Source organism: Rhincodon typus, chromosome 1 (assembly GCF_021869965.1).
Source record: "Rhincodon typus isolate 14 chromosome 1, sRhiTyp1.1, whole genome shotgun sequence".
NCBI lineage: Eukaryota > Metazoa > Chordata > Chondrichthyes > Orectolobiformes > Rhincodontidae > Rhincodon > Rhincodon typus.
The window spans coordinates 164,172,989-164,193,056 of NC_063332.1; the positions used below are offsets into that span (position 1 = coordinate 164,172,989).

A 20,068-nucleotide genomic window follows, 5' to 3' on the forward strand; every position below is an offset into this window, starting at 1 on the left:
TTGCAAAAGTTAACTTTGAGCTGTATTGAACTCTGCCCTCCATCTGATATGTCACAGTCTTTGCATGGAGACAGTTTAGGTCTGCATGAGTAGTCTTAAGAACAAATGTGTTCTGTACAGCTTCCAGCAGTGTTTTAGTAATTTTGCCTGGCAAGTTAGTTTAGCCTTTATCTTCTTAAGTAAGGCAAGTGCCTCTTATACAGCACGGAAACAGAACTTTTGGTCTAACTCGTCTGCAATGACCAGATATCCCAAATTGATCTTGTCCCATTTGCCAGCATTTAGCCCATATCCCTCTAAGCCCTTTCTAATTATGTACCCGTTCAGAAGCCTTTTAAATGTTATAATTGTACCCACCTCCTCTGGCAGCTTGTTCCGTACATGCACCACCCTCTGCATGAAAATGTTGAACCTCAGGTTCTTTTCAAATCTTTCCCCGCTCTCCTTAAAACTATTCCCTCTAGTTTTGGACACCCCTACCCTGGGGAAAAAAAAACCTTGACTTTTCACCCTATCCATACCCCTCATGATTATATAAACTTGTAAATGGTCATCCTTCAGCCTTCGACATTCCAGGGAACATAGCCCCAGCCTATTCATCCTCTTCCTATAGCTCAAACCCTCAAATCACAGCAACATCCTTGTCAATCTTTTCTGAAGCCTTTCAAGTTTAACAACACCTTTCCTATAGCAGGGAGACCAAAATTGAACACAAAATTCTAAAAGTCCTATACAGCTGCAACGTGATATCCTAACTCTTATACTCTATGCACTGACCAATGAAGGCAAGCATGCAGCTGCATTCCCTCTGGGTTAAGTATGTCCTTCGTTGGGCAAGGGGACCAGAACTGCACACCATACTCCAGGCACAGTTTCAGCAGTGTTCTATACAATTTAAGTAGGACTTCTTTGCTGTTGTATTGTTCTCCTCTTGTGGTAAAGTTAAACATACCATTTGCCTTTCAAATTGCTTGCTGTGTCTGCGTGCTAGGTTTCAGAGATTTATGAACTAGGAGAACTAAGAGACTTATTATCATCTAGGTCCCTTTGGAAATCAACTCTTTGCAATTTCTCACCGTGTTAAAAAAACACTGCACTTTTATTCCTAATAACATCAGTGATGTTAGTGCATGTGAATGTTAGTACATTCGCCCTGAAAACTGTATGAAGTTTTGGATACTGATCTAAATGGCCCTGCAGTATGGATTGGCCTTTAGTACTTTGAGGCAAGATCGTGGATGTTTGAAATAAATACACAACATTGAGATGATGTTACTGAGATATTTAAGATCTTGATCCTTGATGAATTCCTCTGCAATCTGATTTTAATTCATTTTAATGCAAGCCCGGTACCAGAGGACACATCTCAAAGGTTAAATGAGAAGGTGATTATGGGGGCTCCCTGATTTGTGAACGTCCAACTGAGCTTGTACCTACAAGTATAATCTCATACAAGGTGTAATTTTAAAGATCTGACCTACAAACATTTCCTGTAGTCATGAACAGCTCCTTTATATTTTCATGCGTACAAAACTTGTGTACAAATCGACTTGCAAACAAACTCAAGATGAAACCTATTCGCTACTTGGGGACTGCCTGTGCACACTTACAAAGCTGTAACATTCTACACAGAAACTTGATGAATATGTGTCATAGCTGAGAGAACGGATGCAGCTGTAACTTTTGGAAATGATGGATACATTTTTTTGGCTAATAGGAATATTGAAGAACATGAGATAATAAGTGGGACTTAAAAATTTGTAAACATTTGTGACCATCCTGATGAATGGAAAGAGGTTCTTCAGTCTTCCAAAGGATAAAGGGGATAGAATTTGGGGAAGGGAAAAGGATGTTGTTTAAGTACTTTTGTTCTAGTTACCAGAACAGAAGCTCTGAAATGAAGCAGCTCATACCTAGATCCTCATTTCAATTTAATTTAATCACAGCAATTAAACCCTGCTCATGAAAAGGTCTAAATAAGCAACTTTATGTAATTATGTTCAAGCATTCACTGGTTTGCACAAATAAAGTTCTTTGAAATATATGCAGTATCAATAATATGCTCCATTGTTTGCCAGTTATTATGTGAATGGGCGGACTGCATCGCTGAAGGACTTCCTGAACCCTCAGGTGTTGGACAGCCTTGGGCTTAAAATTAATCAAATTTTTGAGGTAAGCAGACTTTTGTGTCATAAGGAACGTGTGTTTTTATTTTTCTCTGTTTTTGATTGTGGTCTTAAATGGGGAAGAGAATCAATTTTAAAACCAAGGACTCTGGAAGGAATTGCCACATGTTTATATAGTTTTTTTTAATCGAACCAATGGGGGAAGTTTACTTGCAGACAGGCTGGAACCACGGATTGAGATTTAGTCGGCAACAAATAACTGATTGGTCGGTATACTGATGCCCAGTTGCTGATGCCAAAGGCCTTCTGCCTGCCAATAACTACACGATTGGCTCCCAGGTAGCTGAAGAGCTTGTGGTTATGAATGATTTAGCAGAAATCATTGGAAATCTAAAAAGGAAAGTGCTGCCCTTCTGTCTGCAGCAAAACAAAGCACCTGAAGCTTGAAGAAAACCAGATTATTTTCCCCCAACAATTGCTGCAAGCTGTTACTTTTAACTAATAAGTCAGAAGTATCGTAAGTTGTGAACCAGTACCACCCCACCAACCTCCGAATACAGCACATCATCCTCCAACACTACCACCACCTACAATCGGACCCCACCACCAAAAAGATATTTCCCTCCCCACCCCTGACTGCTTTCCGCAGGGACTGTTCACTCTGCAACTCCCCAGTCAGTTCCACACTCCCCACAAACCCCTCCACCACACCCAGTACCTTTCTTTACAACCTCAGGAGGTGCTACACTTGCCTCCACATCTCCCCTCTCACCTCCATCCGAGGCCCCAAACAATCCTTCCAAATCTGACAGAGATTCACCTGCACTTCATCTAACCTTATCCACGGTACCCGTTGCTCCCGATGTGGTCTCCTCTACATCAGGGAGACCAAACGCAGACTCGGGGACCGGGTCGTGGAGCACCTGCGCTCTGCAAGCACTAACCTTCCGGTTGCCATCCACTTTAACTCCCCCTCCCACTAGCCTGGTGACATGTCCATCCTTGGCCTCCTCCACAGTCAGAGTGAGACCAAACACAAACTGGAGGAACAACACCTCATATTTCACCTTGGGAGCTTACAGCCCAATGATCTGAATATTGATTTCACCAGCTTTAAAATCTCTCCATTCCCAACCTGTCCATCTTCAGACTCACCTATCCACTCCACCCTTCCCACTGACCAACGACAATTACCCCCTACCTCCATCCATCTATCTCCGTCTCACCTACCCTCCTCCCAACCCCACTCCCCTTGTATTTATTTCTGGGCTTCTCTCTCCCTCCCCAGTCCTGAAGAAGGGTTCCAACCTGAGATATTGACTTTCCTGCTCCTTGGATGCTGTCTGACCTGCTGTATTTTTCCAGCTCCACATTTTTTTTTCTCTGGCCATCTGCTTGCAAGTGAAAATACCTTGAGAAAATAGAGATCACCGAACAAGTCCTGACGAGCCAAAAAAGATCATTTCAGTCAACCCTATGGTCAAGGACGATTTGAACAGCCAGTTTAGTTTTCCTCTCCATCCCTAGCACTCTTATTTTTTGTCTGTGTCTGTATGCATGTGTGTGTAGGGTGAGTTTTATAAGGGGGTTAGAGTTTTAACTAGTAGAGTTAAATGTCAAGGGTTCATAGTTATTTACCTGTGGCTAGAATCTATTTATTTGAAATAAAAGCATCTCCTGTTAAATACTTAAGCTTTCTGTCAACCTGGGATTAAAAGACAGGTAAATTGGGGAGTTTTGTGTACTTATATAAAATCTTTAACTTTTGTGATGCCTCATGAATAGGAGGGCTTGATTTCCAGCATACTATTCTGTGAAGTGGTACAGTGTTCAGCAGTTAGCCAATGTCATGACGCCAGTTTAAAAATTAACTCTGCCCTCCCCGCTCTCTGCCAAATATTTGAAAATGATGGAAACTTATCACTAAAGATTATAAAATCTGCTCCAAAAGACAAATAATGCGAGAATTCATTTGTTTCTCTTCCAATTGTCGCTACTAGCTAGCCTCATCTATCAAGTGTACATGAGCTGTACAATCTACAGAATGGCACAGAGAGTTTCCCTATTAAACTTAAAATTAAACAAAATCTTTTTGCTCAGATCATGGATGGAGTTACCGAACAACCTATCCTTAAGTGGTTCTCTCATTTTGAAATGAATCCTTTTCACAGCTTCTTCTTGCGTCTTGAAATGTCAGCTGCATTTAAAATGGATGACAACGTTCACTCTTCCCCAAGTGCCTGTATTTCCTACACACTTTACAGGTTGTTTACAAATGTCAGACCAAGGTAATCAACATCTCTTTTGGACTTTCTGACATGTTGGGTCGTGGAACAATTAACACACTTTCAATGATGCACAATTACTGTACAATGTCTTTAAATGGAAACAAAAAAAAACACTAGAAATATTCAGCAGATGAGGTAGCATCTGTGGGCAGAAGTAGGGCTAACGTTTGAGATTGAGATGTTGTTTTATGAGAAAGGAGTAACAGTTGCTATTCTGCTGCTCCACTGATGATAGTCATCTTGACTTGAAATGTTAACAATCCTGAAGCTCCTTGATCAGCTGAGTATATCCAACACTGTTTTGTTTTATCTCAGACTTCCGGAATCCACAGTAGTTTGCTTCCATCTCAAAATATATCATTAATCTTGCTTTGATGATTCAATCACTAATAATATTGATCTTCACAATAACATTAAGCTCTTATACTTCTCTTACCACAGGTTGCTTCTAAAATTGCCCCTGAGAAGAAGGTATGGTTAGGGGAGACCAGTTCAGCTTTTGGAGGAGGTGCTCCTGATCTATCAGACAAATTTGTAGCTGGCTTTATGTGAGTAGGAAACATTCATTATCCTGTAAGCCACTTGTAAGGGCTAATTCCTCAGTTATTTTTCGCACAGTGGTCAGCACATTTGTATCATTCAGGATGAAACCAGATGTGTAATAGAATCGATGCAGAATACAATTCTCCCTTGTCTGCTTCAAAACATGGGCTAAGCCCACCATCCGAAGGCCACCTAATTGTACCTATGCTAATGTTTCTTCTTCAGCAGTGCCTTTTCCACATGTTCGCAATTTTTGTTCTGTGACACTCATTCCACCCTGACATTGGATTCAGGCATCCTAAACTCATTTGGTGTAAGACATCGATAGGTCTAAGAAATTTTCATCCCATTCATCTGTCTGGATTGTGCTGATTTGACCAGAGGGGGATGGTCCAATGTCTAATACACTGACAGACACTGAATGGGTTATATCCAAGAGAAAAACAATTTATAAAAAATTATAAAAGTTCTAAAGCTATTCAGAGTATTTACATTTTTTTGCTCCTCCTCCAGTTTGTGGAACATTGGCAAGAATCCTATTTTGGAAGCTGCTCAGAAATAATTCAAACGACAAAGTGGATGGAATGGTGTCCCCAGTGTGTCATTGCAATTTCCATCCCTCTGTCAAGGTGAACAAGTGTAATAAAATTACCATGATGTACATCAAGGGTCTTTGGAATCTGTTCTTGTCCTTGTCTTCTTGCTGAGTGAAGTTCAGAATCACCCTTCAGTACCTTCACCAAATGACCATTAATCATAAGTGTGCTCTGACTGACTTGGATAACTATTTGACTGAATCACAGCCAATTTCATAGAATCCTTCCAGTGCAGAAAGGCGCCATTCAGACCATCGAGTCTGCACCAACATTCCAAAGAGCATCCAACCATCCTTCCACCCCATCTCCATAATCCGGCATGTTTTTTTTTAACCACCTAACATGCACATTTTTGGACACGACAGGGCTATTTTTAGCATGGCCAATCCACTTAACCACATCTTTCGACTGTGGGAGGAAACGCATGTATACACGGGGAGAACATGTAAACTCCACACAGTCACCCAAGGCTGGAATCGAACCTGGGTACTTGGTGTTGTGAGGCAGCAGAGCTGACCACTGTACCACCCTAAGTCTTTTCTTTGTCCCAAAATTTGAATCACTTGTCCAAATAATTTCCAGGATTATGATTAGTAATGAGAATACTGACTATTTATATCCCTGTCCCTCTTTCCTTGATTTGAGGTGGTTGGAATGGTGCTGCTGAGTTGGTTTGTTAGGCACCTACTGTGACCACAACTTAGAACTGCTAGTTAGAATGGTAAATGGAAAGTTTTGATAACTGGTCATTCTGTTCTGTTAATGATGCCATCAAGCTTAAAGAATATTGTATCATACTGTGGAGTCCTGGAATTTAAATGCATTGTAGACTGCTTCTCACGTCACTTCGTGTTTTAATCCAGAAATCCAGTAAGCGAAGGATAGAACTGGAGCCAAATTTTACGTAACTTTTATATTTATTTACAAGTTACACAGTACACGCGTACATGTTACAACCCAACAATCACAGTCTTAGTCTGTGTCTATTTGTAAAGTTCCAAGTGAATCTCCAGTTTATACTCACAACCTGCAAACATTTCAGAAATAAATGCTGCATTTTTGGGACAGTTTTTTAAAAATCTATTGAGCAGATGTGAGCAGCATTTCATCAGCCCAGGTCCTCATCAACTCTGCATTATCTTACAGGTGGTTGGACAAACTTGGACTGTCGGCTAAATTGGGCATTGATGTTGTTATCAGACAGGCTTTGTTTGGCGCAGGGTTTTACCAGCTGGTGGATAGGGATCTTGAACCATTACCCGTATGTATGATTCAGTTTCTAATTTAAGTAAGAATTTTAAGAAACACTGAAACTAACGTTCACTTGGCATCTTTTTTAATTCTTTCACGGGATGAGAGCATCACTAGGTGGACCAGCATTTATTGCCCATCTCTAATTGCCCAGAGGACAGTTAAGAATCAACCGTATTGCTGTGGGTCTGGGGTCATGTGTAGGCCAGACCAGGTAGGAATGTGGCAGTTTCTTTACATAAAGGATATTAGTGAACCAGATGGGTTCTTTCTGACAATCGACAATGGATTCATGGTCATCAGTCGACGCTTAATTCCAGATTTATTTTTATTTCATTCACATTACACCGTCTGTCGTGGCGGGATTCAAACCCTCATCCCCAGAACGTTGTTTGGGTCTCTGGATTAACAGTCCAGCGATAATACCACAAGGCCATCACCTCCCTGTGAGTTAACCAGCACCTAACTTAAAGAATCTTGGGTTGTTAGAGGTGTTAATTAAAGCAAACCCAATAAGTGTATATTGGTTTCTTTAACAGTTACCCCTGCACTAAAACCCAGTTGAGACCCAATTTTAAAATCTAAGACCAAACTTGTATGTAGTTATCCTTGAAAGTCACAGCTCTGTTACTTACTAAATAGAGAAAGACTGGGCCACAGGACATGCTGTGCCATTTAGTCCAACTGTGTCTACTGGTACAGCAACCAAGGCATGGCCTGTAAACTAAGAACTGTTTCTTGATCTGCGGAAGACTTGAACTGGCCACTGTTCCGTCACTAGTTGCCACCTGATAGCAAATGGGTCCACCTTAAATTCTTTGGTTGGACTATAATAATCGTGACTCAATCTTTTCTGTATGCTTGTTGGCACTGTTAAAGATTCCTGCCTCTGGGTTTAAACACAAATGATAATAAGGAAAAGATTTGAGATGAAAGTGTCTTCCTCCTTTTCTGAGACCTTGCTCCCTCTCGTATGACTGTAAAATCATAAACAGAATATGTTTCCATCATGAAATAAATAGATTCAGGTAATTTCATCCTTGTTCAATAGCCATTTTGTGGGTTGTAAAGACAGGTGGGAATTTGAACAATACTGGGAGGATTATATGTGCTTCAGGCTGACTGTTGGGGGCATTAGAAACACTCACAATTTTCATTGGGGTCAGGAGAAATGCCCACACTCCATCTGACTTGGGAATGTTCAGTGCTACCACATGCAGCAAACCAAATAGCATTTTATGGGTAGGTGGGTAGTTGGGGTGTGTGTGTATCATTTACAATTTACCCTACTGCCGTTGAGGGCAAAAATATTCTGCTGCAGTTGGGCAACTTGCAAGAAGATCAGGATTGCTGAACTTACCTCTTGCACTCCAACGCAGAATGCCACTTTAGCCCTTTCAGTGACAAGGTAGGCTGTGGACCTAAGTGGAAGGTAGTGAAAGCAGGGTTGCCAACTCTCTAGAATTTCTCTGGAAGCTTCAGGAACTAATGAAACTCCTGGATACTGCAAAATAGCAACAATTCACAATTATGCAGGAAACATCGCAGCATAGGTGCACCATTTAGAAAGATGAAGAGGTGCTGCTGGCACCTCAATCATCATTAAGAAGGTAGGAAGCTTTATTTGACTCCAAGTAAATTGTTTGTTGATATGGTACTTAGATGGGAGCTATTCCATTGAAGTAGAGAGACAACTGATCTGATCCCACTAAATGCTTAAAATTATCATTGTGGGTGGCTCTGCATTGATTTATACAGAGACTGAAAGATAGTAAGAGCTGTTTATCAAGTTGCAAGTACATTCTATATTAAATTAAATGTTTTAACCTGACAGTGTGAGTAAAATTTATGATTGGGGTGGGAGATTAAATGAGGGAATACAACATTGTCTCTTAGGATTTGGTGCCTATTTGTCTTAAATATAGTGAGTTTCTTTGGCGAAAAAAGGCACTGGATTATCAAAATTTTGTATTAGTGGCGAGAATCATTGTACTTCACTCGCAATTTTAACCTTTTAAATATTCATTCTTGGGATATTGACGTCCCTAACAAGACTAATACTTATTGCTCACCTGCTGGTAAGAGTTTAATGTATAATTAAGTGGCTTGATAGGCTGCTGTAGAAGACAGTTGAGTCAACTTAATTGATGTGGGACAGGAGTTACATAGGGCCAGATTAGATTAAAAACAGCAGGTTTTCTTTCTAAAGATTATAGGTGAACCAGTTAGCAATTTTTTGTGGTTATTTTACTGAAACCAAATTTTTATTTCCATTTTTTTAATTACATTAAATTCTCAAACTACAAAGGTGGGATTTGAAGCTGTTTTTGTGTAACGAGATGGGGAGATGTGGCACCATAGTGGATATGCTGGTAACCCAGAGGCTTGAATGAATGCTCTAGAGACAGAAGGTCAAATCCCACCACATTGCCTGTGGAACTTAAATTTAGTTAATCAAATGTGGGATAAAAATCTAACATCCACGTGACTATGTAACTATTGGATTTTTTTAAAAGAAAAAGCATGTTGTTCATCAATACCTTTCAGTGAGTGAAATCTGATGCCCTTATCTGATCTGAAATTATGCCATTTCTGATACTTGGCCCACTCTCAGCTGTCTATTGATTTGGCTGAGTGAACCATTCAGTTTTATTTAAGATGGTGAATCATCAGGCAATTGGGAAAAGGCAATAAATACTGGTCTTACACGTAACACCAAAGTCCTCTGAATAAATTCTTAAAAAGTCTTGTAGCATAGGAACTATACAAGTATATAGCCAAATCTACTCGATTCGGGTTCTGGAATTGATTGCAGGCTCTCTCAGCATATTGCAGTTTTAGTACCTGTCTCCCCGTGTTTAGGAATTCCTGGTTGAAACATGTATATTTATATATATATATTATGTATAAACCCTTATGTTTGTTCTTTGCAGGACTATTGGCTTTCTCTGATTTATAAAAAACTTGTAGGTACCAGGGTACTGAATGTATCTGCTATGCACAGAGACACGGCCAACAATGGAACCTTGCGTGTGTACATGCACTGTACCAACCCCAAGAGGTAAAGGACCTTCCTGAATACCTTTCTTACCTGATGCTGGTCTAGAACATTTTGTGTGTTTTGTTCAGAAGCTTATTAATTGCACTAAGTGATTGCTGCTGTTGCTATGGACTCATGAAAGAAGGCCTAGATGACAAATTCAGATTTTCACTTCAGTCTGTTTACTGAGCAGAAATTATACCTTATCCTATGCCCGTAAGGAACAGAGAACTTGAATCCCTACAGAAAATTTCACAACCTTGAGGTGTCCCAAGTGCTTTCTAAACAATTAAATGACACAGCAGTGTAATCACTATTGTAATGTAGGAAACAACAGCCAGTCTGCACACAAACTGCAAAATGATAATGACTACATAAACTCTTGTTTGGTAACAGCAAATTACTGCAGATGCAGGAACCTGTACCGAAAACAACAAATGCTGGAGATCACAGTGGGTCAGACAGCATCCACAGAGAGAGAGCAAGCTAACATTTCGAGTCTAGATGACTCTTCATCGGAGCCAACTTGCTCTCTCTCCATGGATGCTGTCTGACCCACTGTGATCTCCAGCATTTGTTGTTTTTAGTCTTGTCTGGTAAGACTGTTTTATGAATAAAGATTGGCCAGGACCTTGAAGAGATTTTCCATTGTCCTTCTTTAAATAGTGTCATTGGATTTTTTTACACCACCTGAAATGGAAATGAAGTGAACTGGACATGAAAACGTAATTTACAAATGGTGCAATGACTTCTTTCCTTGTTTTATTTTCCAAAGTGACTTCTTTTTGTACTTTTAATCCATTATTAATGCACTGTTTTCATAAAGAATTCAATGAAGCGTTAAGTGGAAGATGAGAGATTTAGCAAACGTTCAACTTAAGGCCCCAGTGATTTTGAAATGAAGTCATAGAAGTTTTATTAAAACAAAACATTCAATAAATGCTAAGGAGCAGAAAGGAAGTCTTGCCATACATACCTCATTGGAGAGCTTGCAAATTGACAATATTTGGCTGCTAAATAGGATGTTTTTCAGCTATTCCACTTCAAAAATATTTTTGATGATGAAGACAAGAGATTGGATTTAGAAATCATGTTATCCTGCATGACCCATTTCAGAATATTTCAATGTCAAGTAAATTCTTTGCGGCAGCTATTTTGTACATAACACTGCCCCACAAAAAACAAGAAGAAACAACTAATCTATTCTTGGTGATGGGGATGGGTTTGAAGGGAGAATATTCAATTTAACATCCTCCTGAATCCAAAAGATAGATTTGTATTTTATATAGCAGCTTTCATTATCTCATGACAGCCCAAAGCACTTAACAATCAATGAGTTACTCTTAAAAAATGTAGTCACTATTGTAAAGTAGGAGAAAGGTGCAGTCCAATGAAAAACAGTAATTCAAACACAAATCCGTTCAATTTGAAATTCAATTGTTTAAAAAAGTAAAAGTTTTCTTGTAAAACATTGAAAGCAAAGGACAGACCAAAAATTTAGCTGTCTAGAATTCTTGTGTGTTGGAAGTAACTGTGGTTAGTTGGAAGTAACATTTGACCACATTTGGAATACTGCGTACGGTTCTGCTCGCCACTTTACCAAAAGGATGTGGATGCTTTGGAGAGGGTGCAGAGGAGGTTCACCAGGATATTGCCTGGTATGGAGGGCGCTAACTATGAAGAGAGGTTGAGTAGATTAGGATTATTTACATTAGAAAGACGGAGGTTGAGGGGGGACCTGATTGAGGTCTACAAAATCATGAGAGGTATAGACAGGGTGGATAGCAAGAAGCTTTTTCCCAGAGTGGGGGACTCACTTACTAGGGGTCACGATTTCAAGGTGAGAGGGGAAAAGTTTAAGGGAGATATGCATGGAAAATTCTTTACGCAGAGGGTGGTGGGTGCCTGGAATGCGTTGCCTGCAGAGGTGGTAGAGGCGGGCACGATAGCGTAATTTAAGATGTATCTAGACAGATACATGAATGGGTAGGGAGCAGAGGGATACAGATCCTTGGAAAATAGGCGACAGGTTTAGATAGAGGATCTGGATCGGCGCAGGCTTGGAGGGCCGAAGGGCCTGTTCCTGTGCTGTAATTTTCTTTGTTCTTTGTTAACATAGGAATGTAAAAAATAGGAACTTTACATTGTTTAACGATGTTGCAACAATTTCGATATTTACTTTTAGGTTTTAAGATAAAATGAGGATTATAATAATTCTGATAAAGGTCAGAAAGAAATTTCACACTATTACTTGGACGATTTATCTGTAATTATCTAAAGCATTGTGGCCTGAAGTGAACTAGTAGGGGGAGAAGAAATTATAGATAAGCCTTTGAAGTCAACATAGCATGAATGTTTTTTCCTGACAGTTTTCTGGGATATATATGAACTGTTACATTTCAAAATTAGTAGCAATTGTGGTCCTATATATTATATTTGAAGGGCACCCCATTCAATATTTCTTCTTTCCTGCTAGAAATCCTCTAACAATTCCTTTTTCTCCAACCCTTCTGATAGGCTCTATCAATGCCCAAGACTTGCTCTGAACTGCCACAAATTTGTTAAATGACATGTCCAAACAAGTTTATTATTTAGATCATGTGCAATTTAGAGGACATGAATAATTAAGCCACAACATGCAGATGTAATTCCATGTGAACATTATGTTTTTTTACTACGCTTCAATTTTATATTCTGGTTTCGTATAGAGTTAACCAGCAATACTTAAGGGCACCTCTCGATAATCTTAGCAGAGTTGGTGGAAGATACAGAAGTGAGATATTATGGCAGGAAGGTGTAATTGCAATGGGCAATAATATACATTATAAATATATGCATATGAAATTATGGTTGCAGACAGAACGAACATGTACATGCATTGCATGTGTTTCAACTTAACAAGATAGTTGACAGTCAGTCTATAGTTCATTTGCAGAGCAGTAATTTGGCCAATCCGAGTGAATCTATCTGGTTTAAATTTAAATAAAGTGTGCTAGTTAAATGTCAGTCATCATCTAACTGGTGCATTCTCTTTGGCAACACCTCTACCAATCAGACTTCATTTGCAAACCAATCAGCAGTCTTTGCTCATACGGTTATAAAATTTTGTTCTCCTTTTACATTTATATTCTTGTTGAACACTCTGATGAGCAGAAGATGAAATGCTTGACAAAATGTGACCTTTTTCAGCAATACTCAATGTTTGCACTACTGAACAACTGTTTATAAACATAATTCATTAAATTGTTCTTTGAATTTAAAGGTTAAGTGTATAAAATGAATGTAGTAGTACTTCCATTAATGTCTAAAGAACCATACAAAATATTTCTACAATAACATCATTCAGCCTTTGCCAAGCTTCATACCATGTACCGCTGTTATTTGTGTGATAAGAAAGCAGCGCAATAGACACTTATATTTCCAATTTAATTTTAATGGCATAAATCTGGGCAGATGTCCATCCAATAATTATTTGTTTTGTGCTTTTCTTTCATTCTAAAGGGTGAGATTGAATTGTCTCATTCTGAACTGCATTTGGGTTAAGCTGGAACTCAAGTCACAGCAGTGTGATGTTTTGCTACTTTCTTGTTTTCTAAATGGGCTGCAAATAAAATTCTTCAATGGAAATGTGCAATCATTTTGCTGTGGGAGCATGGGTGGAATTTACTGCCACTGCTGTGGTGAGCTTGGTGATGGATGGGGCCTCTGCTGCCATTCAACCTCTGCACTGATTCAGTGCATCGTAGATTGGCCATCTGACTTTCCCACTGTTGACAATTGAGACCCTCAATGCACACATATAGTCCCCATCGCATAATTCAGCAGACAGTGGACTCACTGCCAGCAATGCTCATGGGCTTCTGAGGTTCCTTCTTTTATACGCACTCAGTGCCTGATCAAGGAAACCTGCATTGGGGCAGAGAGTCATTTCCTCTTGTCACCACTCACCTGTGCCTGGGTTCATCAGTGACCCTGTACCTCGCATCGTTGCATTACTAGCAGTAGCCACTCATCCCCAGCGGAGCTGCTGGCCTCTGTCAGGAGGTAGTCTTGGCACCAGGACTTCTGCCCACAGGTGCTTGATCCCGGAGGAAGCCTAGCACTGCTCAGCTGGTACTTAACACAGCAGATACCTACAATAAAATGCAACACAGAATTCTAACAAGCAATCAGTTTGGGGAGGTGGTGGTCTAGTGTACTAGTAATCCAGAGACTCAAGTAATGTTCTAGGAGACCTAGGTTCAAGTCCCACCATGGCAGATAGTGGAATTTGAATTCAATAGAAATTTGGAATTAAGATGACCATGAATCCATTGTTGATTGTCAGAAAAGCCCATCCAGTTCACTCATGTCCTTTAGGGAAGGAAGTCTGCCATCCTTACCTGAGCTGGCCTACGTTTAACTCCAGACCCACAGCGATGTGGTTGACTCTCAACTAGGCAATTAGGGATGGGCACTAAATGTTGGTCTAGCCAGCCATGCCCTCATTCTGTGAATAAAAAATAGGTCCTCCATCACCTTCATTAAATAAAGTTGCCGTAGTCCCGTAGGGCTCCTCTCTTATTGAAGAAAGAGATGACTAGTGGTGAGTTTAAAATGAAGGTCACCATGCCCCAGGCAAGGGGAAAGATTGAGAAGGTGGGACCTTCATGGTGACCTCAGGTGATCTGGGAATTAAACCAGCAGCATTAGCATCAGTCTGCATTGCAAACCAGCTGTCCAGCCAACTGAGCTAACTGACCTCTCCCTCCATGAAATATCTGCCTGTTTTGTATACGTGTGTGTGTGTGTGTGTGTGTGTGTATGTGAGTTTTTCATTGACTAGTACCAATTGAACTTCACCTAACAAAGGAGCAGCACTGTGAAAGCTTGTGTTTTCAAATAAACCTGTTGGACTATAACCTGGTGTGTGTGACTTCTGAACTTGTCCATCCCAGTCCAACACTGGCGCCTCCACATCATGTACTAGTGCTTAGTATGGAATTTGGGTGTACACTTAATGTTGGGAGGATCAGGAGAAGAACTTGTTTAATGATTATTGACAATAATACGAATTCATCTTTCTCCACTTCCAGCCACATCTATCGAAAGGGATCAGTTACAATGTTTGCTTTAAACCTGAGTGATCAAGACAAACACATTCTCCTTTGCTGCTCTTCGTTCAACAAAACTATTCAGTTCTTGCTCCAACCTGGTGACAGTGAGAAAGGATTATATTCACAGTAAGCACACTTTGGCTTTTAACAAATTCAATGACTAGATTGTCCAGAAGTATTTACCTTGATGTTCTGCATTGAGCCAACATTCCTCTTTTTATTTCACTTCCCCAAATTGCTTGAACCAGGGTTGAAGAGGCCAAGCCAAGAGGCCATTTCTACAGAAAGCATTTCCGTAACCTGTCCCATTACCTCTGCACCCATATAATCATCCTCCCCTCACCCTTCAATCCCCACCATCACCATGTAATCCTGTTTCAACCAGATTTGAGTCCAGCCACCATTGTTCGGTAGGTACTTGCATACTTGCATGTATTCAGTATCTATCGCACCCCCTGGTCGTCAACCAGTGAAGTACTTTTGAAGTTTAAGTGGGGTAATGCAACAAGTGAATTTGCATATTACAAGAGATGATAAACAGTGATGACCATTGTTAGAAGGATAAAAATGATCAGGACACAGAGAGAATATCCCTCCTCTTCTTTAAATAGTGGAATTGGAAATTTTTCACAACATCTGAAGTAAGTGTGCAGCACTCCCTCTGCACAATATTCTTCACATAGATTATCTACTGAAATCCAGCACTGGGGCTTATACCCATTAATTTCATTCAGAGGCATGAATATGGCTGACAGAACCAAGTAGATATTCTAGCTCCTGAGACCATATCTGATGCATTGAAAGGATGTTATTGTAATTTATAAAATTGATAGTTCCTATGTTCTTCCTCTACTTTTTGGGGGGTGTGGGAGGAACTAATTATAATTCAGTTAATGAGAAAGCAAGTAAATATGGGTCCCCAGAACACTCTGGATGGGCATACTTGCAACAGTTTATTTTTAAACCAGCCACAAAACAGCCCCTTTGAAAGTCAATACATTCATAAAATCAGTCACATCAAGGTATTAATGACTCTTGTTTAAGGTTGCAAGTGTCTGATCTTTGCTGTGATGTCAATAGACAGTTCTTCCTCAGGCTCCTATTTGGAGGCCAATGTCCGGTCTGGAATCTTGAGGGAAGCACCCACACTTTTTCCAGGGCAGATAATGCCAGAATCTGGGAAAGTGAGGGACCTAGTGGGTGAGACTGGCAGGCAAAAGAGGAAACTGCAAGCTGATTGTCCAGGGAGATCTATCAAGAGGCTGGAATATAATTGAGATGCCTGAAATGATTCAAGGAGAGGGGGTCTGGCTACTACATAGCTGTGTTCGGGCAGCTGACAATGGACTGTATTCTGGTGTCCCTTTTATGATGTTGGTTCTGGATTGGAAGGAAGGGTGACACTTTATACCAAGTGGATTGGTCCATGTGTATGTGTCACCATTTCCTAGTTAACTGAGGAACCTTTGAGAATAATTTAGTGTCATTGTGCATGTGCGTGTAATTACCACAGATTTTACGACATGGTGAAATCCAGTCCAATTTGTTAGAAGGAGGAAAGTGCAATGGACAAGTTGTGGACTGCATGAGTAATCAGAACTTCTGTCTGTTTCTTAGGTCTGTTCAACTCAATGGTGAGCTTCTCAAAATGGTGGACCGGAAGACCTTGCCAATTATCACTGGGAAAGTGCTTCAACCAGGAAGTCCAATTGTTCTCCCTGCACTTTCCTATGCATTCTATGTGGTTCAAGATGCTAAGGCTCCTGCTTGTCAATGAAACAACATCAAGGCAATGGTACAACTAGCAGTGGCTTGAGCTTGATCTTGCACTGAGCTAAAATATTTACTGGAGAACATACTAAATTATACAAAACCTCATGGATTCTCCATGACTTTCTTTATCAAAAAGGAGCAAGATTTCTATCCACGAATATAAAATTGTCATTTGGTGTCTATTAGTTGGGCTGTATTTTTTTATATGAGAGTGAGTGAAGGTGAATTGAAATTTGCCTGCCGGAATACAATATTGGATTTTGACTATCCTTCCCAATTGCAAGTGAAGATTATCCAAAAGAAATAAATACCACCTTTCCGATGCTAGGGGTGGTAATCATTGAAAGAACCTGAATGGATCAGACCTGGCATCTGTTCCAGTCAACTTTTCCCTCTCTCTCTGAGTCATACCCAAACAAGTGTTGAACTTCTCACTTACATGTTAGAGTTACTAACATCCATTTTAGGCAGGTATCTGGGCATTGATGTAGGTCCAGTGCAACAATTGGCTCATAAGATTGAAACATGAGCCAATTCCTACTCCAAACTGAGTGGGTGCTTGTACTTTTTAACTATTTGTATCTTTATTTTTCTAGTGAATTCAACTCCCTTCAATATCTAGGTGGTAGTCAAAATGTATATTGTCTAAGTGTTTGACATAAGGTGCTACAATTTATCTGCTTTTTAAAAAATATTGTTTCCATTTCTGTGAATATTTAACTTATTGATTCAATTTTACATAAACATTAAAGGCAAATTTGCACGGCTTGGTCTCACTGAGCCAGACACATGCTGCCTCTGTGTATCTGGATGTGGGTGGCATGAAGGTCCTTTGGCATGGGTGAATGAATATCAAATGGTCCAATGTGGGCATCTGTGAGTTGTGAACTTCTTCTGCAGCCAAGCCTGCCAACTTTGCACATTGCTTCATCAGTATTTGTGCTATCAATGTAATTACAGAAAGGCCTAATTTAGATTTATCGTTGTACAATTAAACAGTGTTAGGTGTAGTAAAAGAACATATAGGGAAGAGTAACCATAATATATAAGAATTTTATAGGTAGTTAGAGTGATTTAGTGAAATCTAAAACTATTGTCAAAACAAAGCAAGCTATTTGGATTGACGCTCACATAAATTGGGAAGTTAATTAAAAGATATGACTGTCAATTAAAAAAAAGAACTAATTTACAATGAATGTAGATTCCCTTGAGAAATAAAAACTCCACAGGAAAAAAAGATTCATCCATAGCTAACAAAAGAAGCAAATGTAATATTAAAGGAAGACACTAATAATGTTGCAAAAAGTAGTTTGCAAATTCATTAAAGGATGATCAAAAACTGGTAAAAACAAGTAGGAAAGTTAACTAGCTGGAGATATGAAAATAGATTGTAAAAGATTCCATACGTATCCAAAAAGAGTGTTGCAAGAGTAAGTTAGGTTCCTTTGAGGTGGAAACAGGACAAATTAGAGGGAATAAGGAAATGGTACTGACATTGAAAAAATGCTTTTTATTTATCTTCACTGCGAAAGACCCAAAAATACTCCAGATGTAACAGAGAACCAAGGGTCTGGTGAGAGTGAGGAACATATGGTGACCAGTTTCAATCAAGAAAGGCTGCTGGAGAAATTTATGGAACTAAAAACAAGTGCACTGGACCCAATGGCCTCGATTAAAAAGAAGGCAATGGAAATGATGATGTTTAGGCTTTGAGCTCACAGAATTCCCCCTTATTGCAAAGTAGGAAATGTAACCCCGCTGCTCCAGAAAGCAACAAAAGAGAGAAAATGGGGAACAAACGCCAGATAGCTTTACTTTAGGTGTAGCAAGTGTTAAATTTATTATAAGGGACATGATAACAAAGCATTTAGGGAGTCAACACAGGTTTATGAAATTAAAATCCACTAATCAGTCAGTTTTTTTTGGTTCAGGTTGTAACTAATAGGATGAATAAGGAGGAACCAGTAGATATAGTGTATTTGGATTTTCACAAATATTTCAGATATTAGCCAAAACAGCAAATTAGGGCTTATTGAATGGAGTAATATTTGAGCATAATTGGCGATTGGTTACTATCAGAAAACAGACTGGTTAACAGACTGCAATTGCTGGTATACTGTACTCCAAGAATCAATGCTTATGCTTCAGATATCTATAATCTGTATCAATGATGGTTGAGTGTAATGTGCCTAAGTTTAGTGGCGATGGAAAATTTCCTAGGAAAGTAAGCATTGAGGAGGACACCAAGAAACTGTAAAAGGATTCAGGTTGGCTAAATGAGTGGGAAAGAACGTAGCAAATGGAAGGTAAAAAATAGAAATTTAGGAGCATAGCTGTTACTGGGAGAAGGGAAGACTAATTGTGCTGGCAGATGCACTATTGAAGACTTCTTGTGACATACCTTTATCAACAGTCCAGGTTTTAACAAATGGGGGTCAGTTAGCTCAGTTGGCCTGAATACTTGGTTTGTGATGCAGAATGACGCCAACAACATGGGTTCAATTTCCATTCTAGCTTAGGTCACTATGAAGATCCCACCTTCTCAACCTCAACCCTCACCTGAGGGGTGGTCACCCCCTGGTTAAACCACCACCAGTCATTTCTCTCTCACAAGAGCAGCTCTATAGTCCTGTGGAACTATGGATACTTTATTATTTTACAAATGGTAAGTAAATGTGAATCAAATAAGTTGATGTCCTTGAAATAGCAGACAGCAGGAAATTGATCATTCACACTGACATTACTGCATTGTCTTCTCCATTTTGAGAAGCAACGTGTTTAGCTCTGAGTTTAATTTCTAGATCAACTGGAGAATATATTTCCTATTGTTGGTGATTGCTTGGAGTGTCTCCTTTATAAGTATCATTCTTGTTGCCCACAAATTGTTCAAGATTAATTAAATAAAATTAATGCGATATAATCTCATTACATTAATGATTTGATGAGCAACATTCTTTTGCACTTGATCAATTTTAGTGCTGGAGTTTTAAATGAATATTTTATGTTTTGAAAAAAAACATTCTTACAATCTGACTTATTTTGAATATTATGTATGACTGTAACTGATTTTGAGCCTTTTCTTGAATAAAAGATAATTGGCCTGTGTGCTTGTAATTGTGTGCTTTTGTTCAAACTGTACCAAGAATAATTGAGCAGGCTAGGCCTCTTTTCCTGTAAGAAAGAAGACTGATGGGGAACAGAGATATAAGTCTTTAAAATTATGAAAGAATTTGATAGGATTGACATAAAAAAAATGTTTCCACTTATGGACGAGACCAGGGCCAGAAATTAAAAATATGTGGAAGTCAGAAATATATGGAAGTCACTAATACATCCTGTAAGGAAATCAGAGGAA

At 39.4% G+C, this 20,068-nt stretch overlaps 1 protein-coding gene across 1 annotated transcript in view; it reads left to right on the plus strand.

Annotated features, from left to right (window-relative positions):
• hpse (heparanase) overlaps nt 1-19,827 on the plus strand; it is a 30,972-nt gene extending 11,145 nt beyond the window's left edge. The window contains exons 6-11 of the mRNA XM_048610776.1: nt 2,079-2,172; nt 4,856-4,962; nt 6,700-6,814; nt 9,738-9,865; nt 14,920-15,066; nt 16,558-19,827. Coding sequence (XP_048466733.1) covers nt 2,079-2,172; nt 4,856-4,962; nt 6,700-6,814; nt 9,738-9,865; nt 14,920-15,066; nt 16,558-16,717 — 751 coding nt within the window. The 3' untranslated portion in view covers nt 16,718-19,827. The remainder of the gene's footprint in view (nt 1-2,078; nt 2,173-4,855; nt 4,963-6,699; nt 6,815-9,737; nt 9,866-14,919; nt 15,067-16,557) is intronic.
• The last annotated feature ends 241 nt before the right edge of the window (nt 19,828-20,068 follow it).